Raw genomic sequence first — 13,781 nt, 5'->3', positions numbered from 1 at the left:
GCATTCATTGTCAAAAAGAACATTTCAAGATCTATCCTGAAGTACAACCCTGTCAGTGATAATATCCATACGCCTACAAGGAAGACCAGTTAATATGACTATTATTCAAATTTAGGCACCAACCACTAAGGCCAAAGATAAAGAAATTGAAGATTTTTACCAACATCTGTAGTCCGAAATTGATCGAACATGCAATCAGTATGCACTGATAATTACTGGTGATTGGAATGCAAAAGTTGGAAACAAAGAAGAAGGATTGGCAGTTGGAAAACATGGACTAGGTGATAGAAACGATGCTTGAGATTACATGGTAGAATTTTGCAAGACCAAAAATTTCTTCATTGCAAATACCTTTGTTCACAAACATACACATGGACCTCACCAGATGGAATAAACAGGAATCAAATCGACCACATCTCTGGAAAGAGATGATGGAAAAGCTTAATATCATCAGTCAGAACAAGACCATATTAATTACTCATATGCAAGTTCAAGTTGAAACTGAAGAAAATTAGAACAAGCAAACAAGAGCTAAAGTATGACCTTGAATATATCCCACCTGAATTTAGAGACCATCCCAAGAATAGATTTGACACATTGAACACTAATGACCAAAGACAAGAGGAATTGTGGAATGACATCAAGGACATCATACATGAAGAAAGCACAAGGTCATTAAAAAGACAGGAGGGAAAGAAAAGACCTAAATGGATGTCAGAAGAGACTCTGAAATTTGCTTTAGAACATTGAGTAACTAAAGCAAAAGAAAAAAATGATGACGTAAAGGAGCTGAACAGAAGGTTTTAAAGGGCGGCTCAAGAAGACATAGTAAAGTATTATAACATGTGCAAAGACCTGGAGATAGAAAACCAAAATGGAAGAACACGCTCAGCATTTCTCAAGCTAAAAGAACTGAAGAAAAAATTCAAGCCTCAAGTTGCAATACTGAAGGATTCTACAGGAAAACTAATGAACAACGCAGGAAGCATCAAAACAAGATGGAAGGAATACACGGAATCACTATAGCAAAAAGAATTTGATGACGTTTAACCATTTCAGGAGGTAACATATGATCAGAAACTGATGGTACTGAAGGAAGAAGTCCAAGCTGCTCTGAAGGCATTGGCGAAAAACAAGGTTCCAGGAATTGATGGACTATCAGTTGAGATGTTTTAACAAATAGATGCAGCGCTGGAAGTGCTCACTTGACTATTGCAAGAAATCTGGAAGACAGCTTCCTGGCCAACTGGAAGAGAGCCATATTTATGCCTATTCCCAAGAAAGGTGATCCAACCAAATGTGGAAATTATCGAACAATATCATTAATATCACCTGCAAGCAAAATTTTGCTGAAGATCACTCAAAAGTGGCTGCAGCAGTATATTGAATGGGAACTGCCAGAAATTCAAGCCAAATTTAGAAGACAATGTGGAATCAGGGATATCATTGCTGATGTCAGGTGGATCCTGGCGGAAAGGAGAGAATACCAGAAATATGTTTACTTGTGTTTTATAGACTATGCAAAGGCATTCGACTGTGTGGATCATAGCAAATTATGGATAACATTGCAAAGAATGGGAATTCCGGAACACTTAATTGTGCTCATGGGGAACCTTTACATGGATCGAGAGGCAGTCTTTGGAACAGAACAAGAGGATACTGCATGGTTTAAAGTCAGGAAAGGTGTGCATCAGGGTTGTATCCTTTCACTATACCTATTCAATCTGTATGCTGACCAAATAGCCCGAGAAGCCAGACTATATGAAGAAGAACATGGCATCAGGACTGGAGGAAGACTGACTAACAACTTGCATTATGCAAATGATACAACCTAATTGCTGAAATTGAAGGGAACTTGAAGCACTTACTGATGAAGATCAAAGACCACAAGCTTCAGTATGGATTATACCTCAACATAAAGAAAACAAAAATCCTCACAAATAGACCAATAAACAACACCATAATGAACGGAGAAAAAATTGAGGTTGTCAAGGATTTCATTTTACTTCAATCCGCCATTAACACCCATGAAAGCAGCAGTCAAGAAATCAAAAGATGCATTGCATTGGGCAAATCTGCTTCAAGGGAACTCTTTAAAGTGTTGAAAAGCAAAGATGTCACCTTGAGGAGTAAGGTACACCTGACCCAAGCCAATGGTATTTTCAGTCACCTCATGTGCATGTGACAGCTGGACAAAGAATAAGAAGACCGAAGAAGAACTGATGCCTTTGAATTGTGTTGTTGGTGAAGAATATCGAATATACCATGGACTGCCAAAAGAACAAACAAATCTGTCCTGGAAGAAGTACAACCAGAATGCTCCTTAGAAACAAAGATGGCAAGACTGTGTTTCACATACTTGGGACATGTTATCAGGAGGGATCAGTCCCTGGAGAATGATATCTTGCTTGGTAAAACAGACCCGTTGGTTAGCAGCTGTAGCACTTAACCACTACACCACCAGGGTTTCCGGTAAAACAGAGGGTCAGCGGAAAAGAGGAAGACCCTCAACAAGATGGATTGACACAGTGGCTGCAACAATGGGCTCAAGCATGGCAACAATTGTGAGGATAGCGCAGGACCAGGCAATGTTTCGTTCTGTTGTGCATAGGGTTGCTATGAGTCAGAACCGACTGGACGACACCTAACAAGAACAAAACAAGCAAGCACAGGAGACATGGGGCAAGGTAGATGCCGAGATACATGAAGATCTCCAAGGAACCAGGAAGCAGAAGCTGAAAAGAAAAAATTCTTCCTCCAGAGCTGACAGAAAGAAAGCCTTCCCCTAGAGCCAGTGCTCTGAATTTGGACTTCTAGCCTGCTAACAGACTGTGGAAATTATCGAACAACATGACTAATATCACACACAAGTAAAATTTTCCTGAAGACCATTCAAAGGCAGTTGCAACAGTACATCGACAGGGAACTGCCAGAAATTCAAGCTGGATTCAAAAGAGGACCTCAAACGAGGGATACCGTTGCTGATGTCAGATGGATCCTGGCTGAAAGCAGAGAATACCCGAAAGATGCTTACCTGTGTTTTATTGACTATGAATAAGGACGACCGAAGACGAATTGAAGAAGAATTATGGTGTTGACGAAGACTACTGAATATACCACGGACTGCCAGAAGAACAAACAAATCTGTCATGGAAGAAGTACAGCCAGAATGCTCATTAGAAGCGAGGGTGGGGAGACATTGTTTCACATACATACTCTGGACATGCTATCAGGAGGGACCAATATCTGGATAAAGACATCATGCTTGGTGAAGTAGAGGGTCAATGAAAAAAAGGAAGACCCTCAAGAAGATGGATTGACGCCGTGGCTGCAACAACAGGCTGAAGCGTAACAACGATCGTGAGGATGGCGCAGCGCCAGGCAGTTGTTCTGTTCTGTTGTACCCAGGGTAGCTATGAGTCAGAATGACTCAATGGCACCTAACAACAACAGCCTCCTAAACTGTGAGCAAATAAATTTCTGTTTGTTAAAGCCATCCACTTGTGGTATTTCTGTTATAGCAACACGAGATAACCAAGGTAACTAGTAAATGAAATTTTGAAAAGATACAAAATGCAAGCTCAAGTTTCTTATTTGATTTAACAGATAGGAAATTACTCTGGCAAATTGGGAGAGAAGTTCCTAAAGCGCACCCTAACTCCCCACACATCTAATGTGGACAGGTCACCAGCAGCTCACGGGCAGACGAGCAGGGGACAGACCCCACCTTGAGTGGCGCCAGAGCGACCATGCCTCCGGACCCCCCCACCCCAGGCTGAGCTGCCCGGGCAGAACCTTCTCCCTGCCCTGCCTCCCCGCTTCTTTCTTCCTCTTTCCTTCCCCCCTCGTCCTCCCTCCCTCACCAGCATTCCAGGCCTGCCTCTGCAGACTCTGCTCCTGATTCCAGGGGGCAAAGGCCACTAAGTCACAGGGACCTGGGACGGGGACGTCAGGGGTGAACAGCTGCCTCCATCCTCTTGGGACCTTGATCCTCCCAGGGTGGGCCCTGAACCTTCAGCATCAGCATCAACAGGATCCTGGAGAAATTAAAATTCTCAGGCCACCCAGACCCACTGAGGTCACACTCAAGGATGGGAACCCCCAGTAGCCTCATTTCATTCCTCGAGGCAAATGGGCTGGGGTCCTAGCAGCAGAGAGGTGCTGCACTCCAGGGTCCCACTGAAAGGAGGGTCATGGAGTGGTGGCTTCTTTGGCCATTGATTGTTGATCCAAGTACAATGAAATCCTTGGCAATTCAAATTTTTTCTCCATCTCTCATGATTTTGTGGACAAGATGTTGTAACTCATGGGCTCCCAGCAAGCCCCATCCATGGGTCAACGTCCTCCAAGGACAAAAGCTCACACCTTCTGACCTTGAGCCATGCTGTGGGCAGATTGATGAAGAAACTGGCTCTGGCCCTCTGGGACTGAATTTCCCAACTTGACTTTGGTTCTCTCTAGTGCGTTTCAACCATGACCGGGACCGCACCCCTACCCCCAAGCCCATATCTTCTTGTAGTCTTGTGGCTTGTGGCTGGCCACAAGTTCAAATGCTCACACCTTCTGACCTTGAGCCATGCTGTGGGCAGATTGATTAAGAAACCAGCTCTGGCCCCCTGGGACTGAATTTCCCAACTTGACCTTGGTTCTCTCTAGTGCATTTCAACAGTGACCAGGACCACTCCCCTACCCCCAAGTCCATATCTTCTTGTGGTCTTGTGGCTTGCAGCTGGCTACCCCGTCATGTGTAGTAAGTGGTATCCCCAAGGGAAGGGAAATTGCCCAGCTGCAGAAGCATAGAAGGTGTTGGAAAGATTTCAGTAATGGGAATTATGGACCTTCAAAAACCTCTGTTGTTGTTGAAGTTGTTGTTGTTGTTGCATGCCATCAGTCGGTTCTGACTCAAATCTACCCTATGTACAACAGAACAAAACACTACCTGATCCTGCCTCATCCTCACAACAGTTGTTATGCTTGAGCCCATTGTTGCAGCCTCTGTGTCAATCCATATCATTGAGGGTCTTCCTCTTTTTCACTGACCCTCTGCTTTACCAAGCATGATGTCCTTCCCCAGAGACTTGTCCCTCCTGATAACATGTACAAAGTACATGCGATGGTTAAGGTTTTGTGTCATCTTGGCTGGGCCATGATTCTCAGTGTTTTGGCAGTTGTATAATGTTGTGATCACTTCCCTGTCAAAATGTGATACGTGATCACCCCCATGATGGAATATGCTGAATGGTACCAGTGGGGTGGGGCCTATGGCAGCTCACCACCCCCTCAGCCTTCATCTCTCCACCTTCTGCCACCTACTTCCTTTCTGCTTGCCTTGCAAATGTTGTTGGCTTGTTCTGGATCCTGCAGTGGTCTCCTGTCTGACCTCTGGGTCTTGGGACTTGAGCTAGCAGCTTACCTGTCCATCTTGTGATTTGCCGATCTTCATGGCCTGTGAGCAAGCTCCCCAACCTGCCTATCCTGGGTTCACCAACCCCTGCAGCTACGTGACTCAGGAGAAACCTTGCAGTCTTGCCTACCAGCCTTGGGGATTCCTCTACCGCCACGGCCTGTGAGCAGGAGCCCTGCTTTCTGACCTGCTCATCTTGGGTTCACCAACTTCTGTGGCTCCATGAATTGGAAAAGGCCTCTATCCTGATCCAAGGGCTTAGGACATTCCAACTCCTACAATCACATGAGCTGTTTCCTTGATATAAATCTCTCTGTATATATTTATACTCTTTACTGGTTTTGCTTCTCTAGAGAACCCAACCTAAGACAATAGTTGTATGACGGTGTGATCGGTTCCAGGATGAGATTTGATATTACGTGATCACCTCCATAATGAGATCTGCTGTGAGTAGCCAGTCAGTTGAAAGGGAGTTTCCTTAGGCACGTGGCCTGCATTGAATATAAGGGAATATTCTGGCAAGGCTTGTGGGCTTTCGCTCAATCTGGATCCTGCAGCTGGCTTCTGTTCATCTGAACTCTAGTTCTTGAGATTTGAGCTAGCAGCTTACCTGCAGTGTTGCCTGTCAATCTTTGGAATTCATCAGTCCTCACAGCCTGTGAATAACAGCTCTGCTCTCTGACCTGCCGATCCTGGGTTTGTCAGCCACCGTGGCTGCATGTGTCAGGAGAAGCCTCTATCCTGATCCACTGACTTGGGACATTCCAGCCTCTACAACTGCATGAGCCATTTCCTTGATATAAATCTCTATACGTATATTTCTCTAGAGAACTCGGACTGAGACAGTACACGAGACAAAGCCTCACCATCCTCACTTCTAAGGATCATTCTGGCTGTACTTCTTCCAAAACAGGCTTGTTTGTTCGTTTGGTAGTCCCTGGTATAGTCAATATTCTTCACCAACAAAACTCAAAGGCATCAATTCTTCTTTGGTCTTCCTTATTCATTTTCCAGGTTTTGCATGCCATATGAGGCAAATGAAAACACCACGGCTTAGGTCAGGTGCACCTTAGTCCTTAAAGTGACGTTCTTTACTTTTTAACGCTTATAAAGATGTCTTCTGCAGCAGATTTGTCCAATGCAATACCTCATTTGATTTCTTGACTGCTGCTTCCATTGATTGTAGATCCAAGTGAAATGAAATCGTCTAATAAATGCATTTTCAGGAATGTATTGTCACCCACCTTAAAAACAATGAGAAATGTGAACTTGAACTTCCAGGAAAGTAGGAGCAGCCTGCAGTTCTAGAGACAGACCTAGGTGTCCAAGTGAGTGCTTGGATCTCAAGGAGTGCTCACAGGCTCTCACGGGTGCTCAAGCGCTCTCACGGGCTCTCAGGGGACTCTCAGAGGGTTCCCAGGGGCTCTCGGGAACACTCAAGGTCTCTTAGCAGCTCTCAGAGCTGCTCAGGGGTTCTCAGGGGCTCTCAGAGACTCTCAGGGGGCTCCTAGGGGCTCTCAGGATCTCAGGGGTACTCAGGCATCCTCAGAGGCTCTTAAGGGGTGCTCAGCTGTTCTCAGAGTCTCTCAGAGGTGCTCAGGGGCTCTCAGGGGTTTTCAGGGGCTCTCAGGTATTCTTCAGGGTGCTTAGGGCCTCTCAGGGGTGCTCAGAGGCTCTCAGGAGTGCTCGGGTGCTCTCAGAGGTTCTCAAGGGCTCTCACATGTTCTCTGGGGTGCTCAGAGGCTCTCAGCGGTGCTCAGAGGTGCTCAGGGGCTCTCAGAGGTACTCAGGAGTTCTCAGGGGTTCTCAGGGGCTCTCAGAGGTCCTTAGGGGCTCTCGAGGGGGCTCAGGGGCTCTCAGGGGTTCTCAGGGGTGTTCAGAAGCCCTCAGGGATGCTCAGGGACACTCAGGGCTGCTCAGGGGTTCTTAGAAGCTCTCAGGGGTGCTTAGGGCCTCTCAGGGGTGCTCAGGGGCTCTCAGAGGTTCTCAGGGGGGTGCTCAGGAGCACTCTGGAGTGTTCGGAGGCTCTCAAGGGTGCTCAGGGAATCTCAGAGGCACTCAGGGGCTCTCAGAGGTGCTCAGGGGCTCTGAAGGGTGCTCAGGGATTCTCAAGGGGCTCCTAGGGGTTCTCAGGGGGTGCTCAGAGGCTCTCAGGGGCTCTCAGGGGTTTTCATGGGTGCTCACAGGCTCTCAGGGGTGCTCACAGGCTCTCAGGGGTGCTCGTGGGCTCTCAGGGGTGCTCGTGGGCTCTCAGGGGTGCTTAGGGACTCTCAGGGGCACCCAGGGCTCTCAGCAGTACTCAGGAACTCTCAGGGGGCTCCCAGGGCCTCCAGTGCCTTTCAGGGGGTACTTAGGGGCTCCCAGGGTGTGCTCAAGGGTGCTCAGGGGCTTTCACTAGATGCTCAGGGGCATTCAGGAAGTGCTCAGGAGGTGCTCAGGAGTGTGGACATGCAGGGCAGTGGTGCAGCTCTGCATCCCCTAGAGCCATGTGGTGGCAGCATTTTATCCCGAGCCCTGGGAAGTATAGGTACCACCAGGGGAGAACAGGGGCGCCACCCTGCCCTGGTCACCATGCCCTGCTATGCTCTCCCCACTTGGGTGTGGTTCAGACCCAGGGCCATGTCCAGGGCATAGGCGGGAGGCGCAGGGCAGAGGGCCAGGACGTGTGTGAATCAGTCCTGGGTGGCGTGCTGCTTCACTGGCGATGACTCGTCATCCCCCGCAGAGAGACCAGGGCTGCCAGGAGGACACAGCCTCCCAGGCCAGGCTGACTGGAGGGTGTTGAGCCATGTGAGTCACTCCAGTGTGGATGCCAGTGGTCAGCTTAGGTTCTCCAGACACAAACCCGCTGTGTTGGAGTTGACAGGGACTGTGGAGATGGACAAGGCCAATCGTGTGGCTGTAGAGTCGGGGAAGCTGAGTCCAAGTCACTGGGGTCCTGCCCTGGGTCGTGTGGTGAGTGGACAGAGCCTCTGCTGCCCAGGCAGCCTCGACTCTACAGGCTATAGATCTGCCTCTCCCGATTAAATTCTCTCTGTCTCCCCATTGCCCTCAGGTGTGGAAACCTTACGGGACACGCAGGGCCCTCCTTCCTGACCTTGCACACTCTGGCCACACTCACCGCTTGCACCCTCCTGGATGGCTCTAGGGACCCAGCTGTGCTCCTTCAGTCTGGATACCACCTGCCACCCTCCCTGGCCAAAGCCACACTGTCACAGCCCTCTCAGGCATGGGCAGTTCCAAGACCTGGGTGGATGGAGGGATGGATGTGCAGATGGACAGATGGATGAGTGGAAGGATGAATGGATAGAGGTATAAATTAATGAAGGGAGGGAAGGAGCCTAGGTGTGAATGGATGAAGGGAGGGAGGAAGAGAGGAAGGAGAGATAAATGGAAGGACAGATGGATGGAAGGAGGTAGGAAGGGAGGAGTGGAGGGGTGAAAAAAGGGAAGGAGAGAAGAAAGGAAAAGAGGGGAGAGAGAAGAATGGAAGAGAGGAATGGATGGAGGGTTGGAGGGATGGATGGGGGCAGGGAAAATTCTCGGGCCCCTACTGGGGTCCCTGGAGAGCCCAGTACTGGGAGGCCTCAGCAGGATTGGGAAGGGCACAGAGCCCTGGACTTGGGGCCACGTTCTGCAATGGAGATCATCTGTGAGTTTTGGTTGGGGACTTGGTCCTGACCCCTGTCTCAGGCAGTCAGAGCTGGGCCAGCAGGGGAGTGTGGCCTGATGGGCATGAGCAGTGACTCCCTGCCCCAGGGCGAGGGAATCCCAGGTCTTCCCAGCCTGGACTATGTCCATATTTACCGTATCTACCAGTGAAGCTCCAGTCATTTGGGACAAGTGCTTGTCTTGTGTTTATTCTACCCTGCTCCCACTCTCACCCCCCCGACCCCATTATCCCCATCCCTTGCCCTCACTCTCCTTGCCACCCCTGCCATCCTCCCCTGCCCCTGCTGTCCCTTTCCCCCACTCACCCTCCCTGAGGTCCCCTACCCTCCTTGGAGACCCCTCAGCTCCTCCCACTCCCCCCAGTCCTTCCTGGGCTCCCCACCCCTGCCCTTCCTGGGGCTTCTCCCCTTTCTCGCCCCCACTCTCGCTCTCCCTGGGGTCCCCTGACCTCCCCCATTCTCTCACCCTCCCTGGGGTTGCCTGCCCCCCTTGCTCTACCCCTCCCTGAGACCCCTCCCCCACCACTGCTGCCCCCCCTGGGGTCCCTTCTCCCAGCCTTCCTGGCAGGTGGTCAGCGGGCCGTGCAGACAAGGCAGCTTGATTCCCAGACAGCGATGGTAATCTCCACGGCCTCTGTGTGAATGTGAATGTGTGTCACCCTCGCTGCGCGCGGTCACTTTCCATCCCTCTCATGCCCTTTCCGGCTCCTTCTATTTCATTTTCACTTTAGCCGCTTCTGATTTCCCAGCTTTTGCAACTTGGACTGAAATCTGGCTCAGAAACGTTTCGCCTCAGGGTTTTTCCGAGCCAAGACCCCTCTGAGGACAGACGGGCTGATAATTTGAGCGCCGGCCCACAGAGAATGTGCTCTCTGTGGAGGTTTGTTTTGCTTGCAATGCTGAGCTGAGGAATTCCGCTGGCTCCTTGTGGCTGGCGCTGTCGGTCGGCTGGGGAGTGTGGGGGAGAGGTGGGCGCGGCGCCCTTGTAAGCGCTCACTGAACAGTAAAACAAGAAGGGCGATCATGTTCTTCCTTTGTGGCAAAGCACAAAGGTGCTGCCGCGGACTGGGGAGGGAGGTGGTTTCCTGGAGCAGGCTAAGCCCCATTCACACGACCCCAGGGGGCTGGCGGGGTGCCCCGGGGAAGCACCCAGGCACCCTTGAGCCTCCCACCCCCTCCTCGGCCAGCTGGGGCCCCTGTGGTGGGTGGTTGATGGCTCTGCCAGGCTGCAGTCCCACACCCACAGGGGAGAAGTTCAGATTCATCATGACTTCTAGAATTTTCCACCAAATCACCACCTCCACCCAGAAGACATTACAAGTAGTGTCTTTTGCCTCAAAAGGAACCCTGGGTAGCACTTAGCCATTAACCGAAAAGTTGGTGGTTCAAATCCACCCAGAGGCACCACAGTGATGTACTTTAGAAGAAAAAGTAGCCACTGAAAACACTATGGAGCACAGTTCTACTCTGACACACGTGGGATGACCAAGAGTCGGAACTGACTCTACGGCCACTGCCAGCCGGTTTTCCGCCCAGACTGGCGGATGGGCATGCAGCTTGAAAAAGAAGAAAATTTAACTCTGCCCCTTGCGGGAGTGGAGGGCGAAGACTCAGCCTCCCCATCTGTGAAATGGGCCAGGGTCTGGCCTTCTAGAACCATCCTAAGCATCTGTGCCAGGAAAGCTTCCACCAAGAGCTGGACTCTTCTAACCTGAGTCGCCAGGGTTCCCATCTGCACAGAACCCCAGAGCTGTGGGGCCATTCTGCTCACACTTAGGACCTGTGTGAGCTGGGGCGCAGGCAGGGAGCAGGGGCGTAGGTATCACCAGCTCCAGGAGGTGTGGCCGTCGCTTCTGAGTGTGGCCAAGGCACACGGGTCACGTCTTGCATGGTTGCTCACAAAACCCAGAAGCCTGAGCGCCTTTGGCTGTCCACCCAAATCACCCCAGCAGCCGCCTTCGTGCTCCACACAGGGGCTGCCAGAACTTCCCAGTGCGAAGTTCTCGGATCCGATCCGTGGAACTGTTTCCAGATGTTTTTGGCATCAGTAAGAGCCTTCCGTGAAACTTGGAAGGCTGGTGCGTCAGGGGCTGGGGGCCTCCAGTTTACCCCGTGGGCACTTTTGTCATTTGGTGTGTCAGCCGTCCTGCTCAAAGAATGTTCTCTCCCTTCCAAAGAAAACAGGCCGGCTGATGGGGTGGGCGCACGGCCCTCGCCCGGCCAGAGCAGGCGCCTGGTGTGGTGGCATGTCTCGGCACCCTCCCCATGCCCTGCACACGCAATGCCTGGAGGCAAACCCGCCAGACCTCAGGCCCACTATGGCCTTCTCGCTCCTGTGGCCAGAGCTGAGGACTGCACAGAACCCTCCCTGCAGACTCTGCCTCTCAGCCAAGCAGGAAGTCATGCATCATGCTTCTGCCCCCTCTGGCTGGCCACCACGCCAGGGACATGGGGCCAGCAAGGACTTGTCCCCCAGCACCCAGCACAGCCCACCTGTCCTAGGGCCCTGCAGACCGAGGGAATTCCAGGACACCCCACAAGCATCCTCCCTGAAACCTGGTCTCCCTGTTGTGTGAGGGGTGCAGAGGTGCCTGGGCCTTGTCCTGACCCCTTGGGGAAGTGAGGAACACGCACACACTGATGCAGGCACACACTCATGTGTATATGCATGCTGCATGCATGGGTACACACATTTGCACGTGCACAAGTCACATGTACACATTCACATGTGTACACACTCACATATGTGTACATACTCGTGTACACACACAGCCATGCACACATACATGCACATGTGCATGCACGCTCACACTGTCATGCACACACACCCCAATCTACATACACTACTGCAGTACCTGGACAAGGGAGATCACTCCAGGAGGCACAAAGGAGAGGACAGGCAAATACAGAGGGGCAGATGTCCAAGAGGAGGAGATGCTGAGCAAAGGGAAGGCAGGAGGACTCCAGGTGCCATGGGGGAGGGCATTCACTGCACTCCAGTAGCGGGTAGGGAAGGAGGACTTTGGCCGGGAGAGAAGAGGCTAGAAAGACCATCCTAGATCCCATTGGCTGGGGACCAAACACACAAATGCCTGGAGCCCTTGATCAAGCGCTTACTATGTGCCTGGCAGAGGGGAAGCTCTTTAAGTGGGGAACCTCACTATTTCTCTCCAAGACCCAGAGGCAGGTGAAGGACGGACAGACAAACAAACCAGCATGGACAGAGCTGCCATCGGGCAACAAGTGGTCTGGCTACAAAGCCCACCATTTGAGGGAGGGGCCCAAGGTGATAATACAGGGCAGCTCACAACTGGCCTCAGACAACAGGGAGTGGTAGGGACCGTGGCAAACGGCAGGCCACTCCTCAGCCCAATCTGACGGTGCCACATGGGTATGAAAAAAAGAAAAAAAGGTATGAAAGCTGGGTTTAATACTTCAAGAGAAGCTAGAACTATTTTTTTCCTTGAAGTTGTTCAGGTGGGAGGATAATTATAATAACTGTTTTCAGGTCCTTGTCTATTAATTCTATAATCTGTGTCATTTCTGGGCCTGTTTCTGTTGGTTGATTTTCTTCCTCATTATAGGTTATATTTTCTTTTCTCTTCACATACCTGGCAATTTTTTACCAGATGTTAGACGTTGTGATTTTTTTTTAAATTGTGTGTGTGTGTGATAAGATATGTATAATATAAAATTTGACATTTTAATCATTTTTCAGTGCACGATTCAGTGGCCTTAAGTGCACTCACAATGTTGTGTAACCATCGCCACTATTGCCAGAACATTTTCACCATCCCAAACAGAAACTCGGTGCCCATTAGGAAATAAGGCCCCACTCCCTCCCTCCAACCCCAGTAACCACCCCTCTACTCTGTCTCTATGAATTTGCTTAGTCTACATAGTTCATATATGTGAGATCATACTATATTTGTCCTTTTGTGTTGGGCTGATTTTATTTGAGAAGTGAGAAATTGTATTTTTATCTGAAATTGTTTGTTTTTAAATGTTGGCAGCTAATTCAGTTTTTTAAAAAGCCATATAGGCCAAAGCTGTGCAGGCCAAACAAAACGCCTCTTTGGACCTCATTTGGCCTTTGGGCCACCAGCTCTTCTACTTTACCACAGGCTGTAGTTTCCACAGTGGGCTTCTTAGAAAAGGGATGTCCCTCACATGGCACAAAGCGGTTCATGACCAACAACATGCCGGAGGAATTTGGGTTAAACAAAGTAATGATATGTCTTTGCTATGTGCTATGGATTGAATTGTGTCCCCCAGAATATGTGTTGGAATTCTAACCCCTATAACTGTGGATGGAAACCCTGGTGAAGTAGAGGTTAAGTGCTACAGCTGCTAACCAAGGGATCAGCAGTTCAAATCCACCAGGTGCTCCTTGGAAACTATGGGGTCACTGTGAGTCAGAATCAACTGGAAGGCAATGGGTTTGGTTTGTTTTTTTTACACCTGTGAATGTAATCTCATTTGGGAATGGGCCTTTCTTTTTTATGTTAATGAGGCCACCTAACAACTTTTGAGATCTAAAAGGAGCAGATTAGGCATAGAAGTGAGCAAGCACAAATGGGAGAAGGCAGTTGCTACATGGAGACATCCAAGTTCTGAGAACTCTAGAGGAGCTGAGCCTTCCTTTAGAGCTGGTGCCCTGATTTTGGACTTTTACACTCTGATTTCAGGCTGTGAGAAAACAAATT

The 13,781-nt window shown here is 49.9% G+C and overlaps 1 protein-coding gene across 1 annotated transcript in view; it reads left to right on the top strand.

The window, feature by feature from the left end:
- The window catches only part of RNF212 (ring finger protein 212), a 90,258-nt gene extending 81,032 nt beyond the window's left edge, over positions 1 to 9,226 (top strand). Inside the window, exons 14-15 of the mRNA XM_023549721.2 lie at positions 8,460 to 8,631; positions 9,098 to 9,226. Of these exons, the coding sequence (XP_023405489.2) occupies positions 8,460 to 8,631; positions 9,098 to 9,226 (301 nt within the window). The remainder of the gene's footprint in view (positions 1 to 8,459; positions 8,632 to 9,097) is intronic.
- Positions 9,227 to 13,781: the final 4,555 nt, after the last annotated feature.

Source organism: Loxodonta africana, chromosome 5 (genome assembly GCF_030014295.1).
Source record: "Loxodonta africana isolate mLoxAfr1 chromosome 5, mLoxAfr1.hap2, whole genome shotgun sequence".
Classification (NCBI taxonomy): domain Eukaryota; kingdom Metazoa; phylum Chordata; class Mammalia; order Proboscidea; family Elephantidae; genus Loxodonta; species Loxodonta africana.
Note: the sequence above shows the minus strand (reverse complement) of the source record. Positions and strands in the feature narration are given on the sequence as shown.